We start from the raw sequence: 24,147 nt of genomic DNA, 5'->3' as shown, positions 1-24,147 counted from the left end.
TTTCCATTCTCTATTGCACTTTGTTTTTGCCTCCTTACACCGTCGGGTAAACCAGGGGCTCGTTCTGGTCTTCCCGTTGTTACTGTTGCCCTTGGGAATAAACCTTTCCACTGCCTCCTTGCATTTTGTTGTTACATATTCCATCATTTCATTTACTGGCTTTCCTGCCAGTTCTCTGTCCCACTGGACCTCCCGCAGGAAGTTCTTCAACCCTATGTAGTCCCCTCTTTTATAGTCAGGCTTTTCCCATTCAACTCCTGTTATTCTCTCCACTTGCAGCTCTACTATGTATTCAAAGCACAGAACCACGTGGTCGCTAGCTCCTAGGGGACTCTCATACTTGATGTCCTCAATGTCTGAGCTGCCCAGGGTGAACACAAGGTCCAATCTTGCTGGTTCATCCTCCCCTCTCACTCTGGTAGTGTCCTTAACATGTTGGTGCATGAGGTTTTCCAGCACCACGTCCAACATCCTGGCTCTCCATGTTTCGGGACCCCCATGTGGCTCCAGGTTTTCCCAGTCAATCTCCCTGTGGTTGAAATCCCCCATAACCAGCAACTTTGCTCTGCTGGAGTGAGCTCTTCTTGCCACCTCAGCAAGTGTGTCCACCATTGCTCTGTTGCTCTCTTCATATTCCTCTCTTGGCCTCCTGCAGTTCTGTGGTGGATTATACATCACTGCAATGACCACTTTGTGTTCCCCAGACTGAAGTGTACCTGCTATGTAGTCTCTTTCTCCCGTCTCATCTATTCCTTCCATTTTCTCGAATTTCCATCTGTTTTTTACGAGCAGAGCAACCCCACCTCCCCCCCTGCCCCTTCTATCTTTCCTCATGATCTGGTATCCTGGTGGGAAGATTGCATCTGTTATTGTCTCCATGAGTTTTGTTTCTGTAACTGCTATGATGTCTGGGGACTTCTCATTGATTCTTTCTTGCCATTCCTCATGTTTATTCGTTAATCCATCTGCATTTGTGTACCAAACCTTCAACTTCTGTTCTAATACTGTAACTGTGGTGCGGGGGGTGGAAACAGAGGGATCGGTGTGTGATGGTTGGTTTGGATTGTTCAGTTGCCTTGGGGGTGTCGTGGCTGGAGTCCTTCTGCAGGTGTTTCTGGGGGGTGCGCTTGTCCTTCCATTTGATCCTGGGTTATTCTGCTCTCCTTTTTCATTTCCTCCCATTTCTCCTTTCGTTTTTGAACTCTCTCTTTCATTGTCTTCCTTTCGTCCTGTGTTCTGTCTCGATCGAGGTACACACTCCGGAACTCCTGCTTGCCTCTCAGCCGTGCTTTCTCCTGCAGGATCATGGTTCGGGTTGATTCTGCCTTGAAAATTACTTTGAGAGGCCGATTCCTTTTCTTTGTGAACCACCCAATTCTCCGAAAATTTGCCACCTGGGTCATGTCCCCCTCGCCTATCACCTTCATGATATCTTCAATCGCTTTTTTCTCCTCCTGCTTTCTTTCATCATAAGTTTCCCCTTTAGCTTCGTCTAGCCCATAGACAAACACGGATCTCTCCCTTTCCACCTCCCACTGTGACTCCCATTGCATCCTCTGATGTGTTTTAGTTCCTTCCCGTGGAGTGTTCCTTCCTTCAGTCCCTTCCCTAGTTATGGCCCCTATGCTTCTTGGTTTGTCCTTCCTGCTCACCTGTTCCTGGCCCCCACAGGTATCTGGTAAGGTCCTTGCACATGTCCTAGTTCCTTCAATGTCTTCCAACCTCTCATTCTGTCCTAGTGTGCTCCCTGTCTTTGTTTTGGCCCCATGTGGGTTTGACAGGACCTCTGCATACAGTTTAGTTTCCATGCTTCCTTCAGACCTGTTGTCTGTGTTTGATGTAGCCATTGCCGATGCTACTTCTGTAATATCTTTGTCTCTGTGCTGTTTCAGATGTCTCAGCTCCTCTTCTAATCTCTCTATCTTGATTTCTGCTGCTGTGGCCTGTTGCTTCCACCTTCTGCATTCTGCTGCTAACCTCTCTTCCATCTTCCTTTCCAGCTCATCTAGTCTCCTTCCCCAGTCTTCCTCCCTTTTTTTGAGCTCTACCTCCCATTCCTCCCTCCCAGATTCGTCCTTGGAGCCCCTTGTCCTCATCCTGGTTAGGGGCTCCACAGAAGGGGGGAATAGATGGTTAGGAGAGAGGGGATGGATGGTTGTGGGGGAGGGGGAGGATGGTTATTGGAGGGGTAGAGATAGTTGGGGGAGGGGGTTAGATGGTTTGGGGGAGAGAGGGGATGGATGGTTATGGGGGAGGGGGAGGATGGTTATTGGAGGGAGGGAGGTAGTTGGGGGGGTTAGACGGTTTGGGGAGGGGTTAGGTGGTTTGGGGGAGGGGTAGGTGGCTAAGGTGAGGTGGTTAGGGAAGGGGGAGAGGTGGGTAGGGGAGGGGGGGTACGTGTTTGTGTCACGTGTTTGTGTCAAGTGGTGGAGGGTGTGTGTGTGTGTGTGTGTGTGTGTGTGTGTGTGTGTGTGTGTGTGTGTGGGTGTGTGTGTGTGTGTGTGTGTGTGTGTGTGTGTGTGTGTGTGTGTGTGTGTGTGTGTGTGTGTGTGCCAGTGTGGTGTGTGTGTGTGTGTGTGTGTGTGTGTGTGTGTGTGTGTGTGTGTGTGTGTGTGTGTGTGTGTGTGTGTGTGTGTGTGTGTGTGTGTGTGTGTGTGTGTGTGTGTGTGTGTGTGTGTGTGTGTGTGTGTGTGTGTGTGTGTGTGTGTGTGTGTGTGTGTGTGTGTGTGTGTGTGTGTGTGTGTGTGTGTGTGTGTGTGTGTGTGTGTGTGTGTGTGTGTGTGTGTGTGTGTGTGTGTTTGTGTGTGTGTGTGTGTGTGTGTGTGTGTGTGTGTGTGTGTGTGTGTGTGTGTGTGTGTGTGTGTGTGTGTGTGTGTGTGTGTGTGTGTGTGTGTGTGTGTGTGTGTGTGTGTGTGTACTCACCTATTTGTACTCACATATTTGTGGTTGCAGGGGTCGAGTCCGAGCTCCTGGCCCCGCCTCTTCACTGATTGCTACTAGGTCCTCTCTCTCCTGCTCCATGAGCTTTATCATACCTCTGCTTAAAACTATGTATGGTTCCTGCCTCCACTACATCATTTTCTAGGCTATTCCACTGCTGACTACTCTATGACTGAAGAAATACTTCCTAACATCCCTGTGATTCATCTGTGTCTTCAACTTCCAATTGTGTCCCTTGTTTCCGTGTCCCATCTCTGGAAAATCCTGTCTTTGTCCACCTTGTCAATTCCTCGCAGCATTTTGTATGTCGTTATTATGTCTTCCCTAACCCTCCTGTCCTCCAACGTCGTCAGGCCGATTTCCCTTAACCTTTCCTCGTAGGAAATTCCCCTTAGCTCTGGAACTAGCCTTGTTGCAAACGTTTGCACTTTCTCTAGTTTCTTGACGTGCTTGGCTAGGTGTGGGTTCCAAACTGGTGCTGCATACTCCAGTATGGGCCTAACATACACGGTGTACAGTGTCTTGAATGATTCCTTATTAAGGTGTCGGAATGCTGTTCTCAGGTTTGCCAGGATCCCATATGCTGCAGCAGTTATCTGGTTGATGTGAGCCTCAGGAGATGTGCTCGGTATTATACTCACCCCAAGATCTTTTTCTTTGAGTGAGGTTTGTAGTCTTTGGCCACCTAGCCTATACTCTGTTTGCGGTCTTCTTTGCCCTCCCCGATCTTCATGACTTTGCAATTGGCGGGGTTAAATTCGAGGAGCCAGTTGCTGGACTACGCGTCCAGCCTGTCCAGGTCTCTTTGTAGTCCTGCCTGGTCCTCGATCGATTTAATTCTTCTCATCAACTTCACGTCATCTGCAAACAGGGACACTTCAGAGTCTATTCCTTCCGTCATGTCGTTCACATATACCAAAAATAGCACTGGTCCTAGGACTGACCCCTGTGGGACCCCGCTCGTCACAGGTGCCCACTGTGATACCTCGCCACGTACCATGACTCGTTGCTGCCTCCCTGTCAGGTATTCCCTGATCCATTGCAGTGCCTTCCCTGTTATATGCGCCTGATCCTCCAGCTTTTGCACTAATCTCTTGTGTGGAACTGTGTCAAAGGCCTTCTTGCAGTCCAAGAAAATGCAATCCACCCACCCCTCTCTCTCTTGTCTTACTTCTGTCACCATGTCATAAAACTCCAGTAGGTTTGTGACACAGGATTTGCCTTCCCTGAAACCATGCTGGTTGCATTTATACTCTTGTTCCTTTCCAGGTGTTCCACCACTCTCCTCCTGATAATCTTCTCCATGATTTTGCATACTATACATGTCAGTGACACAGGTCTGTAGTTTAGTGCCTCATTCTGTCTCCTGTACATCCTTTTTTCAAAGTTTCAATGTGTGTGTGTGTGTGTGTGTGTGTGTGTATGTGTGTGTGTGTGTGTGTGTGTGTGTGTGTGTGTGTGTGTGTGTGTGTGTGTGTGTGTGTGTGTGTGTGTGTGTGTGTGTGTGTGTGTGTGTGTGTGTGTGTGTGTGTGTGTGTGTGTGTGTGTGAGTGTCTACCCTTGTGTGTGTGTGCTTGTGTGTGAGGGAGGGAGGGTTAGGGGGGGTAGGTGGTGTGGTTGAAAGATCCGTCGTGTAGGCACAAATTTAGTCTCATTTATCTTTCCCAATTATGCTACTCTCTCCACTTATTGCCCTTTCTGGATTTACGTATTAATTGTTGCTGGTTATTATCATTTTCCTTGTTCACATTGAGAGAGGACTTCCTAGCTTCCTAAGTATTCTTACTGCTAATAACTACCGGTAGTAACACTGCCTGTGTGCGTGTGTGCATGTGTGTGTGTGTGTGTGTGTGTGTGTGTGTGTGTGTGAGAGTCTTGTGCGGTGTAATGACTGGCCGCAACTTCTTGTGACCTGACACAACCCTCCTGGGACCTGACCCTAGCACCGTCTTACAATGTTGCCCTTAAAAGCTTGTCCCACCTACCTTCTCACACTCGTCAACACTATATTCTCTATGTCTATGCTATTTCTATTCTAATTCTGGTAATAGCTTGCAGGAGTGAGTGACCAGTATCAAACAGTATGCAAGGCCAGCCAGGGCCGTCAACATGCAAACCACAAATAGGCGAATAAACTTGCGGTGACAGTTGCCAGCTGCTGATGACGAAGTCGTCGTACGTAGGCCTTAAATCCCTATTTTGGAGATCCTTCACCCGTGATGATTATAACCATATATTCTCATACATCCCGCTTCCTCACGCGATTTCACTCTTCACTGATGATAGTATACACTTCACATTATATACACTTCACTTTATATGTATAATGGCACACAACTTGTCGTGACGTCACTTCTTCAGGCCTACCGCTGCCAATGTGGCAACAGCGCCTAAGACCCCCAACGGTTTGCGCTTTGAAATATTATGATTTCAGCTTTCCTCTCACTTTCTTTAACTAATAACTTTAATTATCACTCGTAGTATTGTTCACTGACGTTCCACTACCACTGATTACTGCTAGCTGTTATTGCACGCCTTACAACGCTAAGGATCTCGGAGCCTTGTTACCCACGTCTGCACCCCACGGACCCACGTGTGTGTGTGTGTGTGTGTGTGTGTGAGAAAGAGGTGGACAGTAAACTTTCATTCTTAGATGGGTGATAGAAAGTTTAAGTTTACAGTAGAGTATAGGAAGGCCACCAATGTGTGCTCATACATTCACTACTATTCAAACCATGAGACTCGAGTCAAAAGGAATGTATTTCTTACCATGTTTTTTAGAGCTTATAGTGTGCCAAGTCCAGAGTTCCTAGATGAAGAAATTAGGAAAATATTTGACATTGACATTAAACTGCGGTATCCGAAGGTGTTTGTGAAATCTGCCTTACTGGCAGCTAAGAAAACTTATTATAGAACAGAACCTAGGATAACACCTCAGACCAAGAATGTGCTGGTCCTCCCATACAACGAGAATTTATTTATCCTGGTGAATGCTCTTAGAAGATTTAATATACAAGTAGTGTTTAAAAATTCACGAACTGTTAGAAGCATTCTGATAAAGAATTTACCCCAACAACGTGTTGGTGGTGTCTACAGAGTTGGTTTGGGACAAATGGGAAAACCATTGGAGGTGAGAATTTCCCAGAACCGTTATTTGATACGTATAGCATTAGTCGAATGCGATTTTCAACCATATTAGAGCTTGTAATAACCCGGCAAATTGGCGGGAAGCAAGAGTCATCTTCCCTTGTTCCTCTTGGCTTGAAAGGAATATTGTAGAATCGGCAATTATTAAGCATGATAGGCATTCATTATACAATATCAGTGACGGGTTGTTCAAATTAGATGCATTTTTAGTTGAGGCAATAGTACACAGTCTAAAATTGGGCTCTTATATGAATGCATTAGACTGTCTTAAATGTAGTGCCACACCGAGGAATTAGGGCCTATTTTTCCTGCAGTTTCTGAAGGTTGAACCAGAGTTTGCCTCAGAATTATGTGGGTTGAATAACTGTGGCCATCTTCCTTGTTATTACAGATGCCTCCCTCTTTAAATGAGTTTATTTTAATGAGCCCCGTTTCCTTTACATAACTTTTAGAAGTCTCCCCTTTAAATGTTCCCGTTTTCTCGTCCCTTTAAATGGACACACTTTTCCATGGGTGGCTACTCCATAATTGCCAGTGACTTCTATATCACTGACAATATATTTATGTATGTAAAGTTACTGATATCATAGTGGAATATGACCAAATTTTTTATTATTGCCAAGTTAATTTTGCTTAGGCTTTTACAATATCAATACTTTTGGTATTTTTCTAATGCTATAATATTCATCCTTCCTCCTCTCTCCCTCCCTCACTCACTCCTGTGAAGACGGTCCTTTGGGAACGTACTTGCTTGGACATCCTCCTCGTTTCTGCAATTTTGCAAGCTCCTGATGTGTTGATTGCAACACGAAAGGCCTAGAACTATCATTCTACTCCCTCCGTGGTTGTTTTGCGCATATATATATATATATATATATATATATATATATATATATATATATATATATATATATATATATATATATATATATATCCGTTGGGCTGAACAATGGGCTGTGGCAAGATTTCCCTTTATGATGTCGTTGACTTCCTCATGTCTGGCATACTTCCCATCTGATGTGTGACACTCGAGACCATTAAGTCTGAATTGATCAGACGTCGCCTTACCGTAAGTACACCTATGTTCGGTGAGCATAGGAGTGGCTAGGAGAAGAGTAACATCAATCCAAATGGCCTGCACTCACCTAATTGTACTCACCTAATTGTGGTTGCAGGGGTCAAGACTCAGTTCCTGGCCCCGCCTCTTCACCGACCGCTACTAGGTCCTCTCTCCCCCTGCTCCATGAGCTTTATCATACCTGGTCTTAAAACTATGTATAGTTCCTGCCTCCACAACATCACTTGCCAGACTATTCCACTTCCTAACTACTCTGACTGAAGAAATACTTCCTAACATCCCTTTGACTCACCTGAGTCTTCAGCTTCCAATTGTGACCCCTTGTTTCTGTGTCCCATCTCTGGAACATCCTGTCTCTGTCCACCTTGTCTATTCCACGCAGTATTTTGTTGGTCGTTATCATGTCACCCCTGACCCTCCTGTCCTCCAGTGTTGTCAGACCGATTTCCCTTAACCTTTCTTCATTGGACATTCCCCTTAGCTCTGGAACTAGCCTTGTTGCAAACTTTTGCACTTTCTCTAATTTCTTGACGTGTTTGACCAGGTGTGGGTTCCAAACTGGTGTTGCGTACTCCAGTATGGGCCTGACGTACACAGTGTATAAAGTCTTGAACGATTCCTTACTGAGGTACCGGAACGCTATTCTCAAGTTTGCGAAGCGCCCATATGCCGCAGTAGTTATCTGGTTAATGTGTGCTTCTGGCGATGTACTTGGTATTATACTCACTCCTAGGCTTTTCTCCTTAAGTGAGGATTGCAGCCCTTGGCCACCTAGCCTATACTCTGTCTGCAGCCTTCTTTGCCCTCCTCCGATCTTCATGACTTTGCATTTGGCGGGATTAAATTCTAGGAGCCAGTTTCTGGATCACACATCCAGCCTGTCTGATCCGCGTCTGATTTATTTCTCCTCATTAACTTCACGTCATCTGCAAACAGGGACACTTCTGAGTCTATCCCTTCAGTCATGTCGTTCACATATACCAAGAATAGGACTGGTCCCAGGACTGACCCCTGTGGGACCCCGCTCGTCACTGGCGCCCACTGTGATACCTCATCACGGACCATGAATCGCTGTTGCCTCCCTGTTAGGTATTCTCTGATCCATTGCAGTGCCCTTCCTGTTATATGTGCCTATTCCTCTAGCTTCTGTACTAATCTCTTGTGAGCAACTGTGTCGAAAGCCTTCTTGCAGTCCAAGAAAATGCAATCATCCCACCCCTCACTCTCATTTCTTACTTCAATTACCTTGCCATAAAACTCTAGTAGGTTTGTGGCACAGGATTTGCCTTCCATGAATCCGTGCTGGCTGTCGTTTATAATCTTGTTCCGCTCCAGGTGCTCCACCACTCTCCTCCTGATAATCTTTTCCAAGACTTTGCATACTATACACGTCAGTGACACTTTTCTATAATTTAGTGCTTCATTTCTGCCTCCCTTCTTAAAGATGGGGACTACATTTGCCTTCTTCCATACTTCAGATACTTGCCCAGTTTCAAGGGAATTGTTGAAGATTTTGGTTAGTGGCACACGTAGTGTCTCTGCTCCCTCTCTAAGGATCCACAGAGAGATGTCCGGTCCCACCGCCTTTGAGGTATCAAGGTCACTTAGGAGCTTCTCCACCTCCTCAGTTGTGTGTAATTCATCCAACACTTGTTGGTGTATCCCTTGTTGCTTTACGCCACTGTTTTGTCTTCCCGTAGTCCCTTCAGCCTCCATTGTAAATACTTCCTGAAATCTCATGTTGAGCTCCTCACATACCTCCTGGTCGTTTCTTGTGAGCTCCCCACCTTCTTTCCTCAGCCAGATTACGTGGTCCTTGACTATTGTCTTCCTCCTGATGTGGCTGTAGAGTAGTTTCGGGTCAGACTTGACTTTCGATGCTATGTCATTTTCATACTGCCGCTGCACCTCCCTCCTTATCTGTGCATACTCGTTTCTGGCTCGTCGACTAATCTCTTTGTCCTCCTGAGTCCTTTGCCTTCTGTACTTTTTCCATTCTCTAGAGCACTTAGTTTTTGCCTCCCTGCACCTTCGGGTAAACCGAGGGCTCGTTCTGTCCTTCCCATTATTTCTGTTACCCTTGGGAACAAACCTTTCCTCTGCCTCCTTGCATTTTGTTGTTACAAAGTCCATCATTTCGTTTACTGATTTTCCTACCAACTCCTGTTCCCACTGAACCTCCTGCAGGAAGGTCCTCATTCCCGTGTAGTCGAGTCGAGTTCCCAGGGAGGAATTGTTAACAGCTAGAAGGAAATCTCCTGCCTGTGGTGCCCTCACTGCTAGGAGACATGCTTTGTCCATTCCTGAAGTGCTGGTGAGCATTGTGTTGGCAATTTTTTCCATGATCGGTTTGTCCCAGTGGGACTGTTAGTGCTCTTTGGGAGGAGCTGGTCTACTGGAGGAGTCTGCAAGGGTGTTCCACCACATGGCTTCTTCAGTGAACCTGGGGTTCTGAGCTCCTACCACGTCTCTCAAGTGTTAGGGGACAATCTTCTTGACTAATCCACTGGAAGCCAAACACGAAGATAGAAATGCAGGTAAAACTACCTGTGTTGCTTTGCGCACCCCAATACCTCCCAGTAGCACAGGGAGGTTTGCCTGGAGGGTTGCCTGAGTGACTTCTCACATTATCAAGGAATTATAAAAACAATACATCAAAGGAAGGCATATAAAGGGTCAAGACTACACCTCACCATCACAACCCACTACAAAGCAACACCTCACACACGCAGGACGACACCCGACTCTGTGAAAGACACCTAATACTCCACCCAAGAATTAAGATTTATTACTTGTTTAATGTATCATTAAATTATTCCCAAATTTTATCAATTACAAATGAATTATATATATATATATATATATATATATATATATATATATATATATATATATATATATATATATATATATATATATATATATATATATATATTCAATAAGATCACAATAAACGGGTGAATTTAAAATATGCAAAACATCCACTGTGAAAGAGTAGTGAAATTCCAAGCGCTTTCGTGACTACTCACATTGTCAAGGAACTATGAAAGTAATATATCAAAGGAAGGCAATTAAAGGGCTTAGACCACACCTCACAGTCAACTCCCACAACAAAGAAACACCTGACGCGGGACAATACCGGACTCATAAGAAAAGAGGAACACTGCAGTAGGTCCGCTGGTCCAACTAGACAGGTCCTCACGACAACCCACCAACAAATCATTCTACCCAAGAAATAAGGTTTATTATTTGTCCAATGTATTATTAAACTCTAACCAAATTTTATTAATTATAAATGAATCTAATTTATACAAACCTAAGGAAATATTCATATTATTTTCAAAACTGATTTTTATGAAACAAGATTCAATTATATTTCTGTCAACCATGAACTTGCTTGATACAACTTTCTCAACTTTTTGAAAATCAATTGGATGGTTAAAGTCTCTCACATGAATAAATAGAGCATTGGAATCTTGTCCAGTTCTAATGCTATATTTATGTTGTTTTAATTTAAGTTCGAGAATTTTACCAGTTTGACCGTAATAAACTTTATCGCAAACTTTACAAGGAATCTTATAGACACATCCGTCAGCATTTTGGGGGGAATTCTTTATCAAATGTTTTTTTTACTGTATCAAGATTTTTAAATACAACTTTAATATTAAAAGTCTTAAGAAGAGAAGGCATATCAACCAAGTTTTCATGGTAAGGGAGAACCAACATGTTTTAATTGCCTTCCTTTGATGTATTACTTTCATAGTTCCTTGACAATGTGAGTAGTCACGAAAGCGCTTGGAATTTCACTACTCTTTCACAGTGGTTGTTTTGCATATTTTAAAATCACTTGTTTACTGTGAACTTATTGCATATATATTTTTTTTTTTTTTTTTTTATTATCACACTGGCCGATTCCCACCAAGGCAGGGTGGCCCGAAAAAGAAAAACTTTCACCATCATTCACTCCATCACTGTCTTGCCAGAAGGGTGCTTTACACTACAGTTTTTAAACTGCAACATTAACACCCCTCCTTCAGAGTGCAGGCACTGTACTTCCCATCTCCAGGACTCAAGTCCGGCCTGCCGGTTTCCCTGAATCCCTTCATAAATGTTACTTTGCTCACACTCCAACAGCACGTCAAGTATTAAAAACCATTTGTCTCCATTCACTCCTATCAAACACGCTCACGCATGCCTGCTGGAAGTCCAAGCCCCTCGCACACAAAACCTCCTTTACCCCCTCCCTCCAACCCTTCCTAGGCCGACCCCTACCCCGCCTTCCTTCCACTACAGACTGATACACTCTTGAAGTCATTCTGTTTCGCTCCATTCTCTCTACATGTCCGAACCACCTCAACAACCCTTCCTCAGCCCTCTGGACAACAGTTTTGGTAATCCCGCACCTCCTCCTAACTTCCAAACTACGAATTCTCTGCATTATATTCACACCACACATTGCCCTCAGACATGACATCTCCACTGCCTCCAGCCTTCTCCTCGCTGCAACATTCATCACCCATGCTTCACACCCATATAAGAGCGTTGGTAAAACTATACTCTCATACATTCCCCTCTTTGCCTCCAAGGACAAAGTTCTTTGTCTCCACAGACTCCTAAGTGCACCACTCACTCTTTTTCCCTCATCAATTCTATGATTCACCTCATCTTTCATAGACCCATCCGCTGACACGTCCACTCCCAAATATCTGAATACGTTCACCTCCTCCATACTCTCTCCCTCCAATCTGATATTCAATCTTTCATCACCTAATCTTTTTGTTATCCTCATAACCTTACTCTTTCCTGTATTCACCTTTAATTTTCTTCTTTTGCACACCCTACCAAATTCATCCACCAATCTCTGCAGCTTCTCTTCAGAATCTCCCAAGAGCACAGTGTCATCAGCAAAGAGCAGCTGTGACAACTCCCACTTTGTGTGTGATTCTTTATCTTTTAACTCCACGCCTCTTGCCAAGACCCTCGCATTTACTTCTCTTACAACCCCATCTATAAATATATTAAACAACCACGGTGACATCACACATCCTTGTCTAAGGCCTACTTTTACTGGGAAAAAATTTCCCTCTTTCCTACATACTCTAACTTGAGCCTCACTATCCTCGTAAAAACTCTTCACTGCTTTCAGTAACCTACCTCCTACACCATACACTTGCAACATCTGCCACATTGCCCCCCTATCCACCCTGTCATACGCCTTTTCCAAATCCATAAATGCCACAAAGACCTCTTTAGCCTTATCTAAATACTGTTCACTTATATGTTTCACTGTAAACACCTGGTCCACACACCCCCTACCTTTCCTAAAGCCTCCTTGTTCATCTGCTATCCTATTCTCCGTCTTACTCTTAATTCTTTCAATTATAACTCTACCATACACTTTACCAGGTACACTCAACAGACTTATCCCCCTATAATTTTTGCACTCTCTTTTATCCCCTTTGCCTTTATACAAAGGAACTATGCATGCTCTCTGCCAATCCCTAGGTACCTTACCCTCTTCCATACATTTATTAAATAATTGCACCAACCACTCCAAAACTATATCCCCACCTGCTTTTAACATTTCTATCTTTATCCCATCAATCCCGGCTGCCTTACCCCCTTTCATTTTACCTACTGCCTCACGAACTTCCCCCACACTCACAACTGGCTCTTCCTCACTCCTACAAGATGTTATTCCTCCTTGCCCTATACACGAAATCACAGCTTCCCTATCTTCATCAACATTTAACAATTCCTCAAAATATTCCCTCCATCTTCCCAATACCTCTAACTCTCCATTTAATAACTCTCCTCTCCTATTTTTAACTGACAAATCCATTTGTTCTCTAGGCTTCCTTAACTTGTTAATCTCACTCCAAAACTTTTTCTTATTTTCAACAAAATTTGTTGATAACATCTCACCCACTCTCTCATTTGCTCTCTTTTTACATTGCTTCACCACTCTCTTAACCTCTCTCTTTTTCTCCATATACTCTTCCCTCCTTGCATCACTTCTACTTTGTAAAAACTTCTCATATGCTAACTTTTTCTCCCTTACTACTCTCTTTACATCATCATTCCACCAATCGCTCCTCTTCCCTCCTGCACCCACTTTCCTGTAACCACAAACTTCTGCTGAACACTCTAACACTACATTTTTAAACCTACCCCATTCCTCTTCGACCCCATTGCCTATGCTCTCATTAGCCCATCTATCCTCCAACAGCTGCTTATATCTTACCCTAACTGCCTCCTCGTTTAGTTTATAAACCTTCACCTCTCTCTTCCCTGATGCTTCTGTTCTCCTTGTATCCCATCTACCTTTTACTCTCAGTGTAGCTACAACTAGAAAGTGATCTGATATATCTGTGGCCCCTCTATAAACATGTACATCCTGAAGTCTACTCAACAGTCTTTTATCTACCAATACATAATCCAACAAACTACTGTCATTTCGCCCTACATCATATCGTGTATACTTATTTATCCTCTTTTTCTTAAAATATGTACTACCTATAACTAAACCCCTTTCTATACAAAGTTCAATCAAAGGGCTCCCATTATCATTTACACCTGGCACCCCAAACTTACCTACCACACCCTCTCTAAAAGTTTCTCCTACTTTAGCATTCAGGTCCCCTACCACAATTACTCTCTCACTTGGTTCAAAGGCTCCTATACATTCACTTAACATCTCCCAAAATCTCTCTCTCTCCTCTGCATTCCTCTCTTCTCCAGGTGCATACACGCTTATTATGACCCACTTCTCGCATCCAACCTTTACTTTAATCCACATAATTCTCGAATTTACACATTCATATTCTCTTTTCTCCTTCCATAACTGATCATTTAACATTACTGCTACCCCTTCCTTTGCTCTAACTCTCTCAGATACTCCAGATTTAATCCCATTTATTTCCCCCCACTGAAACTCTCCTACCCCCTTCAGCTTTGTTTCGCTTAGAGCCAAGACATCCAACTTCTTTTCATTCATAACATCAGCAATCATCTGTTTCTTGTCATCCGCACTACATCCACACACATTTAAACAACCCAGTTTTATAAAGTTTTTCTTCTTCTCTTTTTTAGTAAATGTATACAGGAGAAGGGGTTACTAGCCCATTGCTCCCGGCATTTTAGTCGCCTCATACGACACGCATGGCTTACGGAGGAAAGATTTTTTCCACTTCCCCATGGACAATAGAAGAAATAAAAAGAACAAGAGCTATTTAGAAAAAGGAGAAAAACCTAGATGTATGTATATATATATATATATATGCATGTGCGTGTCTGTGAAGTGTGACCAAAGTGTAAGTAGGAGTAGCAAGATATTCCCCTCACTTTATGGATTGTTTATTATTCATTAACTCATCTACCTTTGACTTGCACTTATCTCTCTGGCTTTAGGTCATACTTATTCTGTTTGAGTTTGCAGTTATATTGATTTGTGCCAGTAGCACCTACAGCCGGCACTAGGCCTGCTTGCTGTCTCTTTTGCCACTAATTTCACTTTCAAACTATTTTAAGTAAATTGTAGCCCTCACATCGCTTTTTTTTTTTTTTTTTTTGCTCTTGGGCAGCTTGTATTTCACTTAGCGGGTTGTTCACTGACCCTGACGCTTTCGATGATCCCTGGAATAGCCTTGTTAGCCCCCCCCCCCAAAAAAAAAAAAAAAACACTAAAAATTCGTGAGCACTGTGTGACACTGTTACTCCCGCCGCGTGTGTGTTAGTGCTAGTGTATAATACCCATGTTAAATGTGTTCTTTCAGGACTGGACAGTGGACGCGGCGGAGCTGAGGTTTGGACGGAGGCAGCCTTAGATAGAGAAGAACATCGTCAACTTGTTGTGGATGTAGTGGTGATGGACGCTGAGGGTCTGGCTGCCACACGCTCCTTCACGCTCCTCATTGACGACATCAACGACAATCCAATGAAGCCAGGCGCCAAGACAGTCTTCCTTTGGAAGACCCAAGTGAGATTTAATAGTTTTGAATACTGTAGAGAGATTACTTCTAAATACGAGCACATTTACAGCTATTATTTACTAGTTTCAAGCTGCAGGGGCAAAACTGAAGTCTTGGTGTCCTGTCACTTTTAATTAGTTTACCATACATTTTGTTAAAAATTTCCAATTGTTGTAATGCATAATTCCTCTTCGATTAAATTACAAAAAGGAACTGCTTGTAATTATTTCTACTTATCTTGGATTACATTCCAATATTCATGAAATGTGTGTGTGTGTGTGTGTGTGTGTGTGTGTGTGTGTGTGTGTGTGTGTGTGTGTGTGTGTGTGTGTGTGTGTGTGTGTGCGCGCGCTCGCGTGTGTGTGTACGTGTGTATGTGTGTGCTTACCTATTTGTACTCACCTATTTGGGGTTGCAGGGGTGTAGTCACAGCTCGTGTTCCCACTTCTTTGCTGATCACTACTAGGTCCACTCTCTCCCTGCTCCATGAACTTTATCGTATCTCTTCTTAAAGCTATGTATGGATCCTGCTTCCACTACATCACTCTTCAGATTGGAAGTTTTAAATTTACAGTTTACAGGAAGACCACCAATGTGTCATCATACATTCATTTTTCCAATCATGAATCTAGGGTTAATAAGAGTTTTCCTTACAATGTTCCTGAGAGCTTTGCTTATCTGCAGTCCTGAGTATTTGGAGGATGAAATCAACAAGATAGTTAACGTAGCCACAAAACTGAGATATCCCAGGGATTTCGTTAAGAAGGTCCTACTGTCAGCTAGGAAGACTTTCTACAGGACTGAACCTAAGGCAACACCTGACAGGAAAAAATGTATTGGTCTTGCCATACAATGACAATTTGGTCTGCCTGCAGGAGGCACTAAAGAAGCTCAATCTAAATCTGACTTTCCCAAACACTGGGACAATAAAACAGAGATTGATTAAAAACAGACCAGCTAATAATGTCGGTGGTGTCTGCAAGGTCCCATGCACCCTTTGCCTACTCTCATACATTGGTCAGACAGGTAAACCTTTGGAAACCAGATTATCACAACACCACTACTCAGGACAGGCCAGTTGTCGAATGTGATCTTTAACCTTGTCAGGTCTTGTAATCACCCACCGGGGTGGGCTGCCGCCCAGATAATTGTACCCAACAGTTCCATCATGGAAAGAAACATAATCGAGTCCTCCCTCTTGAAACATGATAGGAATGCCGTATATAACTCAAATTATGGGCTGTACAAACTCGATAGTTATTTAGTGGAGTCAATTGTGCACAGCCTTAAACAACAATGTTATACAAAAGAGCACGAGTGCTACTTATGCCAGGTATTTCGTGATGTTTCAGTTATGTTCGACCAGAGTCTGCAAATTGATCATGGTACAGCCGTCGGGCGTGTACATTAATAGAATATATGACACCTTCTTAAGTCTGTCAAGAACGTCGATAGTTCAATGATACTTTTGCCGTCGGTATAACTCAGCTGCTGCTACATACAGGTATTGTAATGTGACAGGTGCTCTAGGTAGTGTGCTGCAATACAGGCTGCAACCTGAGCGATATAACATCTGCAGTAAGGAAGTAAGTATGTGGGATCATTTAGGTATGGGTGCACATGTGGAATCATCTTAGGATAGCCCAAAAGAAATGTATTGTGACCTGTTGAGGTCGTAACCCGTCTAGGTACAGTGGTACAAGGTACACAAGGTACACATAGGTGGTTGCAACATGGTGATTGGAACTACTTTAGTGGTTTACTTAATTAGGTTGTTAGTAATATTATAATGGTAATGATAACAATAATGACAGTAGATGATAATTGATAATAATGATAGGAATAGCATTAAAATTAAGAATAGCCTAGTTATTATAAGAAAGAAAACCTGAATAGGAGAATTCACACAGACATATTAACTGACACTGAGAGTATTTCCTGAATATTCTGGAAGGTTCTGCGACACTAGTTGACAAATGAGGGATTTTTCACTTTCTATTTCATTTAGTTAGAAGGTTGTAAATGAAGGTATGTAATGATCCACTATTGTAATGTAACTTTTTACGTCACTTGTCCTGTTCCCAGCGGTTAGAAGCTTAGGGCTGATGTGATATCCAATTTTTCTTTACCTAAATCATTTGATACCCTCATCACCTTACTCTTTTCTATGTTCACTTTCAACTTTCTACCTTTACACACTCTCCCAAACTCATCCATTGACCTTTGCAACTTTTCTTTAGAATCTCCCATAAGCACAGTATCATCAGCAAAAAGTAATTGCGTTAACTCCCATTTTGTATTTGATTCCCCATAATTTAATCCCTCCCCTCTCCACAACACCCTAGCATTTACTTCTTTTACAACCCCATCTATAAATATATTAAACAACCATGGTGACATTACACATCCCTGTCTAAGATTTACTTTTAACGGTAAACAATTTCCCTCTCTCCTATACACCCTAACCTGAGCCTCACTATCCTCATAAAAACTCTATACAGCATTTAGTAACGTACTACCTATTCCATATACTTGCAACATCTTCCACATTCCTCCCCTATCCACTCTATCATATGCCCTTTCTGAATCCATAAATGCAGTGACAACTTCCCTACCTTTATCTAAATACTGTTCACATATATGCTTCAATGTAAACACTGGATCTACACATCCCCTACCCATTCTAAAGCCTCCTTGCTCGTTTGCAATTATGCTTTCTGCCTTACCCCTAATTTTTTTAAATAATTACCCTTCTGTACACTTTTCCTGGCATATTCAGTAAACTTATTCCCCTATAAATTTTACAATCTCTTTTGTCCCCCTTCCCTTTATATAAAGGAACTATACATGCTCTCTGCCAATCCCTAGGTACCTTCCCCTTTTTCATACATTTATTAGACAAAAATATCAACCACTCTAACACTATATCCCCCCCTGCTTTTAACATTTCTGTCATGATCCCGTCAGTTCCAGCTGTTTTACCTCCTTTCATTCTACATAATGCCTCACGCACCTACCTCACACTCACATCATGCTCTTCTTCACTCCTAAAAGATGTTATACCTCCCTGGCCAGTGCATGAAATCACCGCCACCCTTTCTCAAGAACATAAAAACATAAGAAAGTAAGAACACTGCAACAGGCCTACTAACCCATGTGGAGCAGGTCCATGACCCTCCTTTCCGGATTAGCCCAGTGACCCATCCCCCTGCATTAGCCCAATGACCCACCCAGTCTGGCCACCTCCACTCAAGGATGGAGCACGGCACCAGACCCAGCAGCACAAGCTAGTCAGGTCCAACTCACACCCACCCACACCCACCCACACCCACTCATGTATTTATCTAACCTATTTTTAAAACTACACAACGTTTTAAAATGAATAACTGTACTTGAGAGTTTGTTCCACTCATCGACGACTCTATTACCAAACCAGTGCTTTCCTACATCCTTCCTGAATCTGAATTTTTTCCAACTTGAAACCATTGCTGCGAGTCCTGTCTTGGCTGGAAATTTTCAGCATGCTATTTACATCCTCTTTATTTATACCTGTTTTCCATTTATACACCTCGATCATATCTCCGATAATTCTACGCCTTTAGAGAGAGTGCAGATTCAGGGCCCTCAGTCTATCCTCATAGGGAAGATTTCTGATACGTGGGATCATCTTTGCCATCCTCCTCTGTACGTTTTCCAGAGCATTTATATCCATCCTGTAATACGGCGACCAGAACTGAGCAGCATAGTCTAAATGAGGCCTAACCAAGGATATATATAGTTGAAGAACAACCTGAGGACTTGTATTATTTATACTTCTAGATATGAAGCCAAGAATTTTATTGCAAACACTAATGCACTGTTGTCTTGGTTTTAGATTACTGCTAACCAGAACTAAATCCTTTTCGCAATCAGTAGTATTAAGATCTACATTATTTAGTTTATATGTGGCATGGTTATTTAACTGTCCAACATTTAGAGCTTTGCATTTGTCAATATTAAACTGCATCTGCCACTTCTCCGACCATTGCATCGGTCTATTCAAATCATCCTGGAGTGCTCTAGTGTCCTCATTAGAATGAATTGGACGGCCTATTTTGGTGTCATCAGCTAATTTGGTTATGTCGCTATTTATTCCCTCATCTATGTCGTTTATGTAAATTGTGAACAACAACGGGCCCAACACTGACCTCTGAGGAACACCGCTTGTGACGTGCCCCCATTCTGATTTCTCCCCATTTATGCAAACTCTCTGCTGTCTATTTGTCAGCCATGCCTCTACCCAGGAAAAAAATTTCTCCTCCTATTCCGTGTGCCTTGCGTTTTCTCAATAGCCTCTGGTGTGGAACTCTATCGAAAGCCTTTCTGACGTCCATATACACAATATCATATTCATTACCATGATCTACCTCCTCAAACACCTTAGTGAAAAAAGTTAGTAAATTCGTAAGACAGGAACGCCCCTTTGTAAAACCGTGTTGAGATTCATTAATCAATCTGTGCCTGTCAAGATGGCTACGAATTGCTTTGGCAATTATTGATTCCATAAATTTTCCCACTATGGAGGTAAGGCTTGTTGGTCTATAGTTCGAAGCCAAGGACCTGTCACCTGCCTTGTAAATAGGTATTACATTTTCCATTTTCCACTTATCAGGCACTATGCCAGTTTGTAGTGATATGTTAAAAAGATTAGCCAAAGGTATGGTAAGTTCCTCTTTACATTCCTTTAACACCCTTGCAAACAGTTCATCAGGGCCTGGGAATTTGTTTGGTTTTAGTTTCTCTATTTGTCTGAGGACCATGTCACTAGTTACCGCAATCGTACATAGTTTATAATCCTGTTCTACATAATCTATTATTTCAGGAATATCGCTAGTATTTTCTTGAGTGAAAACTGAGATGAAGTAGGTATTGAGAATTTCACACATATCCTTATCATTTAAGTTACTCTTAAGTGGGCCAATCTTGTCCCTAATCTTACTTCTGTATACCTGAAAGAACCCTTTTGGGTTAGTCTTTGAATCCCTTGCGACCTTAGCCTCATAATCCCTTTTTGATTTTCTTATTCCTTTCTTTATTTCTCTCTTCAATTGAATATATTGATTTCTTAACTGCCCATTCCCTCTTTTGATACGCCTACATATGCCTTTCTTTTGACGAATGAGATGTTTTAATTTATTGTTCATCCATTTGGGATAATGTTTGTTAGATCTAATTTCTCTATTCGGAACAAAAGTTGTCTGGGCAGCTAGAACTATGATCTGAAAAACGTCTTATTGGCAACCAAGATCACCTACCTGACCCATAGTCAGGACATCCCAATTTAAGCCACCCAGGTAATTTTTCAGTCCCTTGAAGTCGGCCAAGCTAAAATCTGGGACAGAGATTTGATTGCAGTTATAAGAACATAAGAACATAAGAATGTAGGAACGCTGCAGAAGGCCGACTGGCCCATGCGAGGCAGGTCCTTATCAAAACGACCTCTACCTAAAGCTACCCAAGAAATAACTCCCGTACCCAATGACACCAAACCCAGCCCCTCCGACTCATATATTTGTCCAGTCTCTTCTTAAAGCTAGCCAAGGTCCTAGCCTCTATCACCCAACTGGGAAGACTGTTCCACGCATCTACAACTCTGTTAGAAAACCAGTACTTACCTATGTCCTTTCTAAATCTAAATTTATCCAACTTAAATCCATTATTTCTGGTTCCTACGTGGTTCGACACCCTCAGTACTTTATTAATATCTCCCTTGTTTATTCCCGTCATCCACTTATACACTTCAATGATATCTCCCCTCGTTCTACGCCTCTCCAGAGAGTGGAGATTTAAGGCTTTAAGTCTATCTTCATACTGGAGGTTCCTTACACAGTAAATCATTTTAGTCATTCTTCTCTGTATGTTCTCTAATGAGTCTATATCCATCCTGTAGTAAGGGGACCAAAACTGAGCAGCATAATCTAAATGAGGCCTCACTAGTGATATATAGAGCTGTAAAATAACTTCTGGACTTCTGTTACTTATACTTTTTGAGATAAATCCAAGTAATCTGTTGGCCTTGTTGCGCACACTAAGGCACTGCTGTCTTGGCTTTAGATTTCTGCTCACCATGACTCCCAAGTCCTTTTCACATTCTGTATGATCAAGCTCTTCTTCACCTAGATTATAGCTTCGAGGGTTATTTTCATTACCAAGGGCTAGAACCTTACACTTATCGACATTGAACTTCATCTGCCATTTTTCAGACCAGGACATTAATTTGTCCAAATCCTCCTGGAGTTCATTGCTATCCTCCTCAGAGTGAATTATACGGCCTATCTTTGTATCATCAGCAAACTTACTCATGTCATTCGTAATCCCTTCATCAAGGTCATTAATGTAAATTATGAACAAGTGGAGCGCCACTAGTGACTAATCCCCATTCAGATTTCACTCTATTAATGGTAACTCTCTGCTTTCTATTGGCAAGCCATGCCTCTATCCATGCTAGAACATTACCTCCTATACCATGAGCTGCCACTTTTTTCAAGTCTCCTGTGAGGTGTAAAGTAAAAGGACACAAGTGCAACTAATGTGACATTTATTGTGGCAACGTTTCGCTCTCCAGGAGCTTTATCAAGCCATTACAAACAATACATTTACACAGAGGGTATTGTATTGTTGTATTGTTTGTAATGGCTTGATAAAGCTCCTGGAGAGCGAAACGTTGCCACAATAAATGTCACATTAGTTGCACTTGTGTCCTTTTACTTTACATATTGTCGGTAATTCTACCAACTTTATTACAATCTCCTGTGAGGTACTCTATCGAAGGCTTTACTAAAATCTGTGTAATTCCATGATATATTGAAACTAAGTGATTTGTGATCACTTTCCCCAAGCTCATCATTAGCCTCAAGATTATTAATTAGTGAACCTTTGTTAACAAGAACCAAGTAAAGCAGACTGTTTCTTCTAGTTGGTTCTGTCACAACCTGTTCTAAAAAGCAATCCTGAACCGTATCAAGAAAGTCACTAGACTCAAGATTTCCTGTCATATTGTTCCAATCAATTTGTCTAAAGTTAAAATCTCCCATTATCAAAATATTTTCATATCTAGATGCCGTATTAATTTCGTCCCATAACAGCTTACTGCACTCCCTATCGAGGTTTGGGGGCCTATAAATCACAACCAAAATTAATTTGTCATGTCCCTCGACAAACTGTAGCCAAACAGATTCTGTGTTCGATGTTTCTAATCTTATATCATGTCTAAGACAACAATTTAAATTTTCTCTGACGTACATCGCCACTCCACCACCCTTCCTGTTGACCCTATCAGTGTGGAATAGTTTATAACCCTGTATGTTGCATTCAGAAGGCATTTCTCTATCTCTCAGGTTGAACCAGGTCTCTGTTATACCAATAATATCTATATTACCTACACTTGTAAGTGATCTTAGCTAATCTATCTTATTTCTTAGACTCCTACTATTTGTATAGTAAACCTTAAGGGAGCTAGTCACTCGTTGCCCTCTACTATCTCTCTTTGTTTGTTGATCAATATATTTGCCATTACTTTCTTCGTCGACATTTAAAAGTACCTCAAAATATTCCCGCCATCTATTCAGTACCTCCAGCTCCCCATCAACTAACTCCCCTACCTTGTTTTTAACTGACAAATCCATTGTTTCCCTAGGCTTTCTTATTTTGTTTATCTCACTATAAAAAAATTTTCTTATTTTCTGCAAAATTTCTTGACAGTGCCTCTCCCACTCTATCATCTGCTCTCCTTTTGCTCTCCCTCACCACTCTCTTCACCTTTCTTTTACTCTCCATATACTCTGCTCTTCTTATAACACTTCTGCTTTGTAAAAACCTCTCATAAGCTCCTTTTTCTCTTTTATCACACCCTTTACTTCATCATTCCACCAATCACTCCTCTTTCCTCCTGCACCCACCCTCCTATAACCACAAACTTCTGCCCCATATTCTAATACTGCATTTCTAAAGCTATTCCAACCCTCTTCAACCCCCCCCCTCCCCCACTACTCATACTTGCACTATCCCACCTTTCTGCCAATAGTTGTTTATATCTCACCCTAACTTCCTCCTCCCTTAGGTTATACTTGCTGATGCCATTTTCCTTTTGTCTCATCTACCTCTTACTCTAACTGTAGCTGCCACTAAATAGTGATCCGGTGTACCAGTTGCCACTCTATAAACATGTACTTCCTGAAGCCTACCCGTCGACGTTTTATCCACCAATACATAATCTAACAATCTTCTTTCATTACGTGTTAAATCATACCATGTATACTTATTTATCCTTTTCTTCATAAAATATGTATTACTTATTACCAAACTTCTTTCTACACATAGCTCAATTAAAGGCTCCCATTTTCATTTACCCTTGGCACCCCAGATTTACCTAATACTCCCTCCACAACATTTTTACCAACTTTAGCATTGAGATCCCCAACCACAAGTACTCTCACACTTGGTTCAAAACTCCCCACGCATTCACTCAACATTTCCCAAAATCTCTCTCTCTCTCCTCTACACTTCTCTCTTCTCCAGGTGCATGAACGGTTACTATAGCCCTCTTTCCACATCCAACCATTATTTTACACCACATAATCCTTCAATTCATACATTTATATTCCCTCTTTTCCTGCCATAACTTATCCTTCAACATTATTGCTATTCCTTCTTTAGCTCTAAATCTATTTGAAACCCCTGACCTAATCCCACTTATTCCCCTCCACTGAAACTCTTCCACCCCCTTCAGCTTCGTTTCGCTTAAAGCCAGGACATGCAGCTTCTTCTCATTCATAACATCCATAATCATCTCATTCTTATCATTCGCACAACATCCACGCACATTCAGACTTCCCACTTTGACGGTTTTCTTCTTTTTCTTTTTAGTAGGCTGTACAAGAAGAGGGATTACTAGCCCATTGTTCCCGGCATTTTAGTTGACTTTTACAACACGCATAGCTTACAGAGGAAAGATTCTTATTCCACTTCCCCATG

At 42.3% G+C, this 24,147-nt stretch overlaps 1 protein-coding gene across 1 annotated transcript in view; it reads left to right on the top strand.

Annotated features, from left to right (window-relative positions):
- The window catches only part of LOC128704228 (neural-cadherin-like), a gene marked incomplete at its 5' end in the record, with an annotated part of 73,930 nt that overhangs the window by 5,770 nt on the left and 44,013 nt on the right, over nt 1-24,147 (top strand). Inside the window, one exon of the mRNA XM_070081144.1 lies at nt 14,941-15,143. Within this exon, the coding sequence (XP_069937245.1) occupies nt 14,941-15,143 (203 nt within the window). The remainder of the gene's footprint in view (nt 1-14,940; nt 15,144-24,147) is intronic.

The sequence above is a fragment of the Cherax quadricarinatus genome, unplaced genomic scaffold (genome assembly GCF_038502225.1).
Source record: "Cherax quadricarinatus isolate ZL_2023a unplaced genomic scaffold, ASM3850222v1 Contig1843, whole genome shotgun sequence".
Lineage (NCBI taxonomy): Eukaryota > Metazoa > Arthropoda > Malacostraca > Decapoda > Parastacidae > Cherax > Cherax quadricarinatus.
The sequence above is the reverse complement of the archived record's forward strand: the minus strand, read 5'-3'. Positions and strand labels throughout refer to the sequence as shown.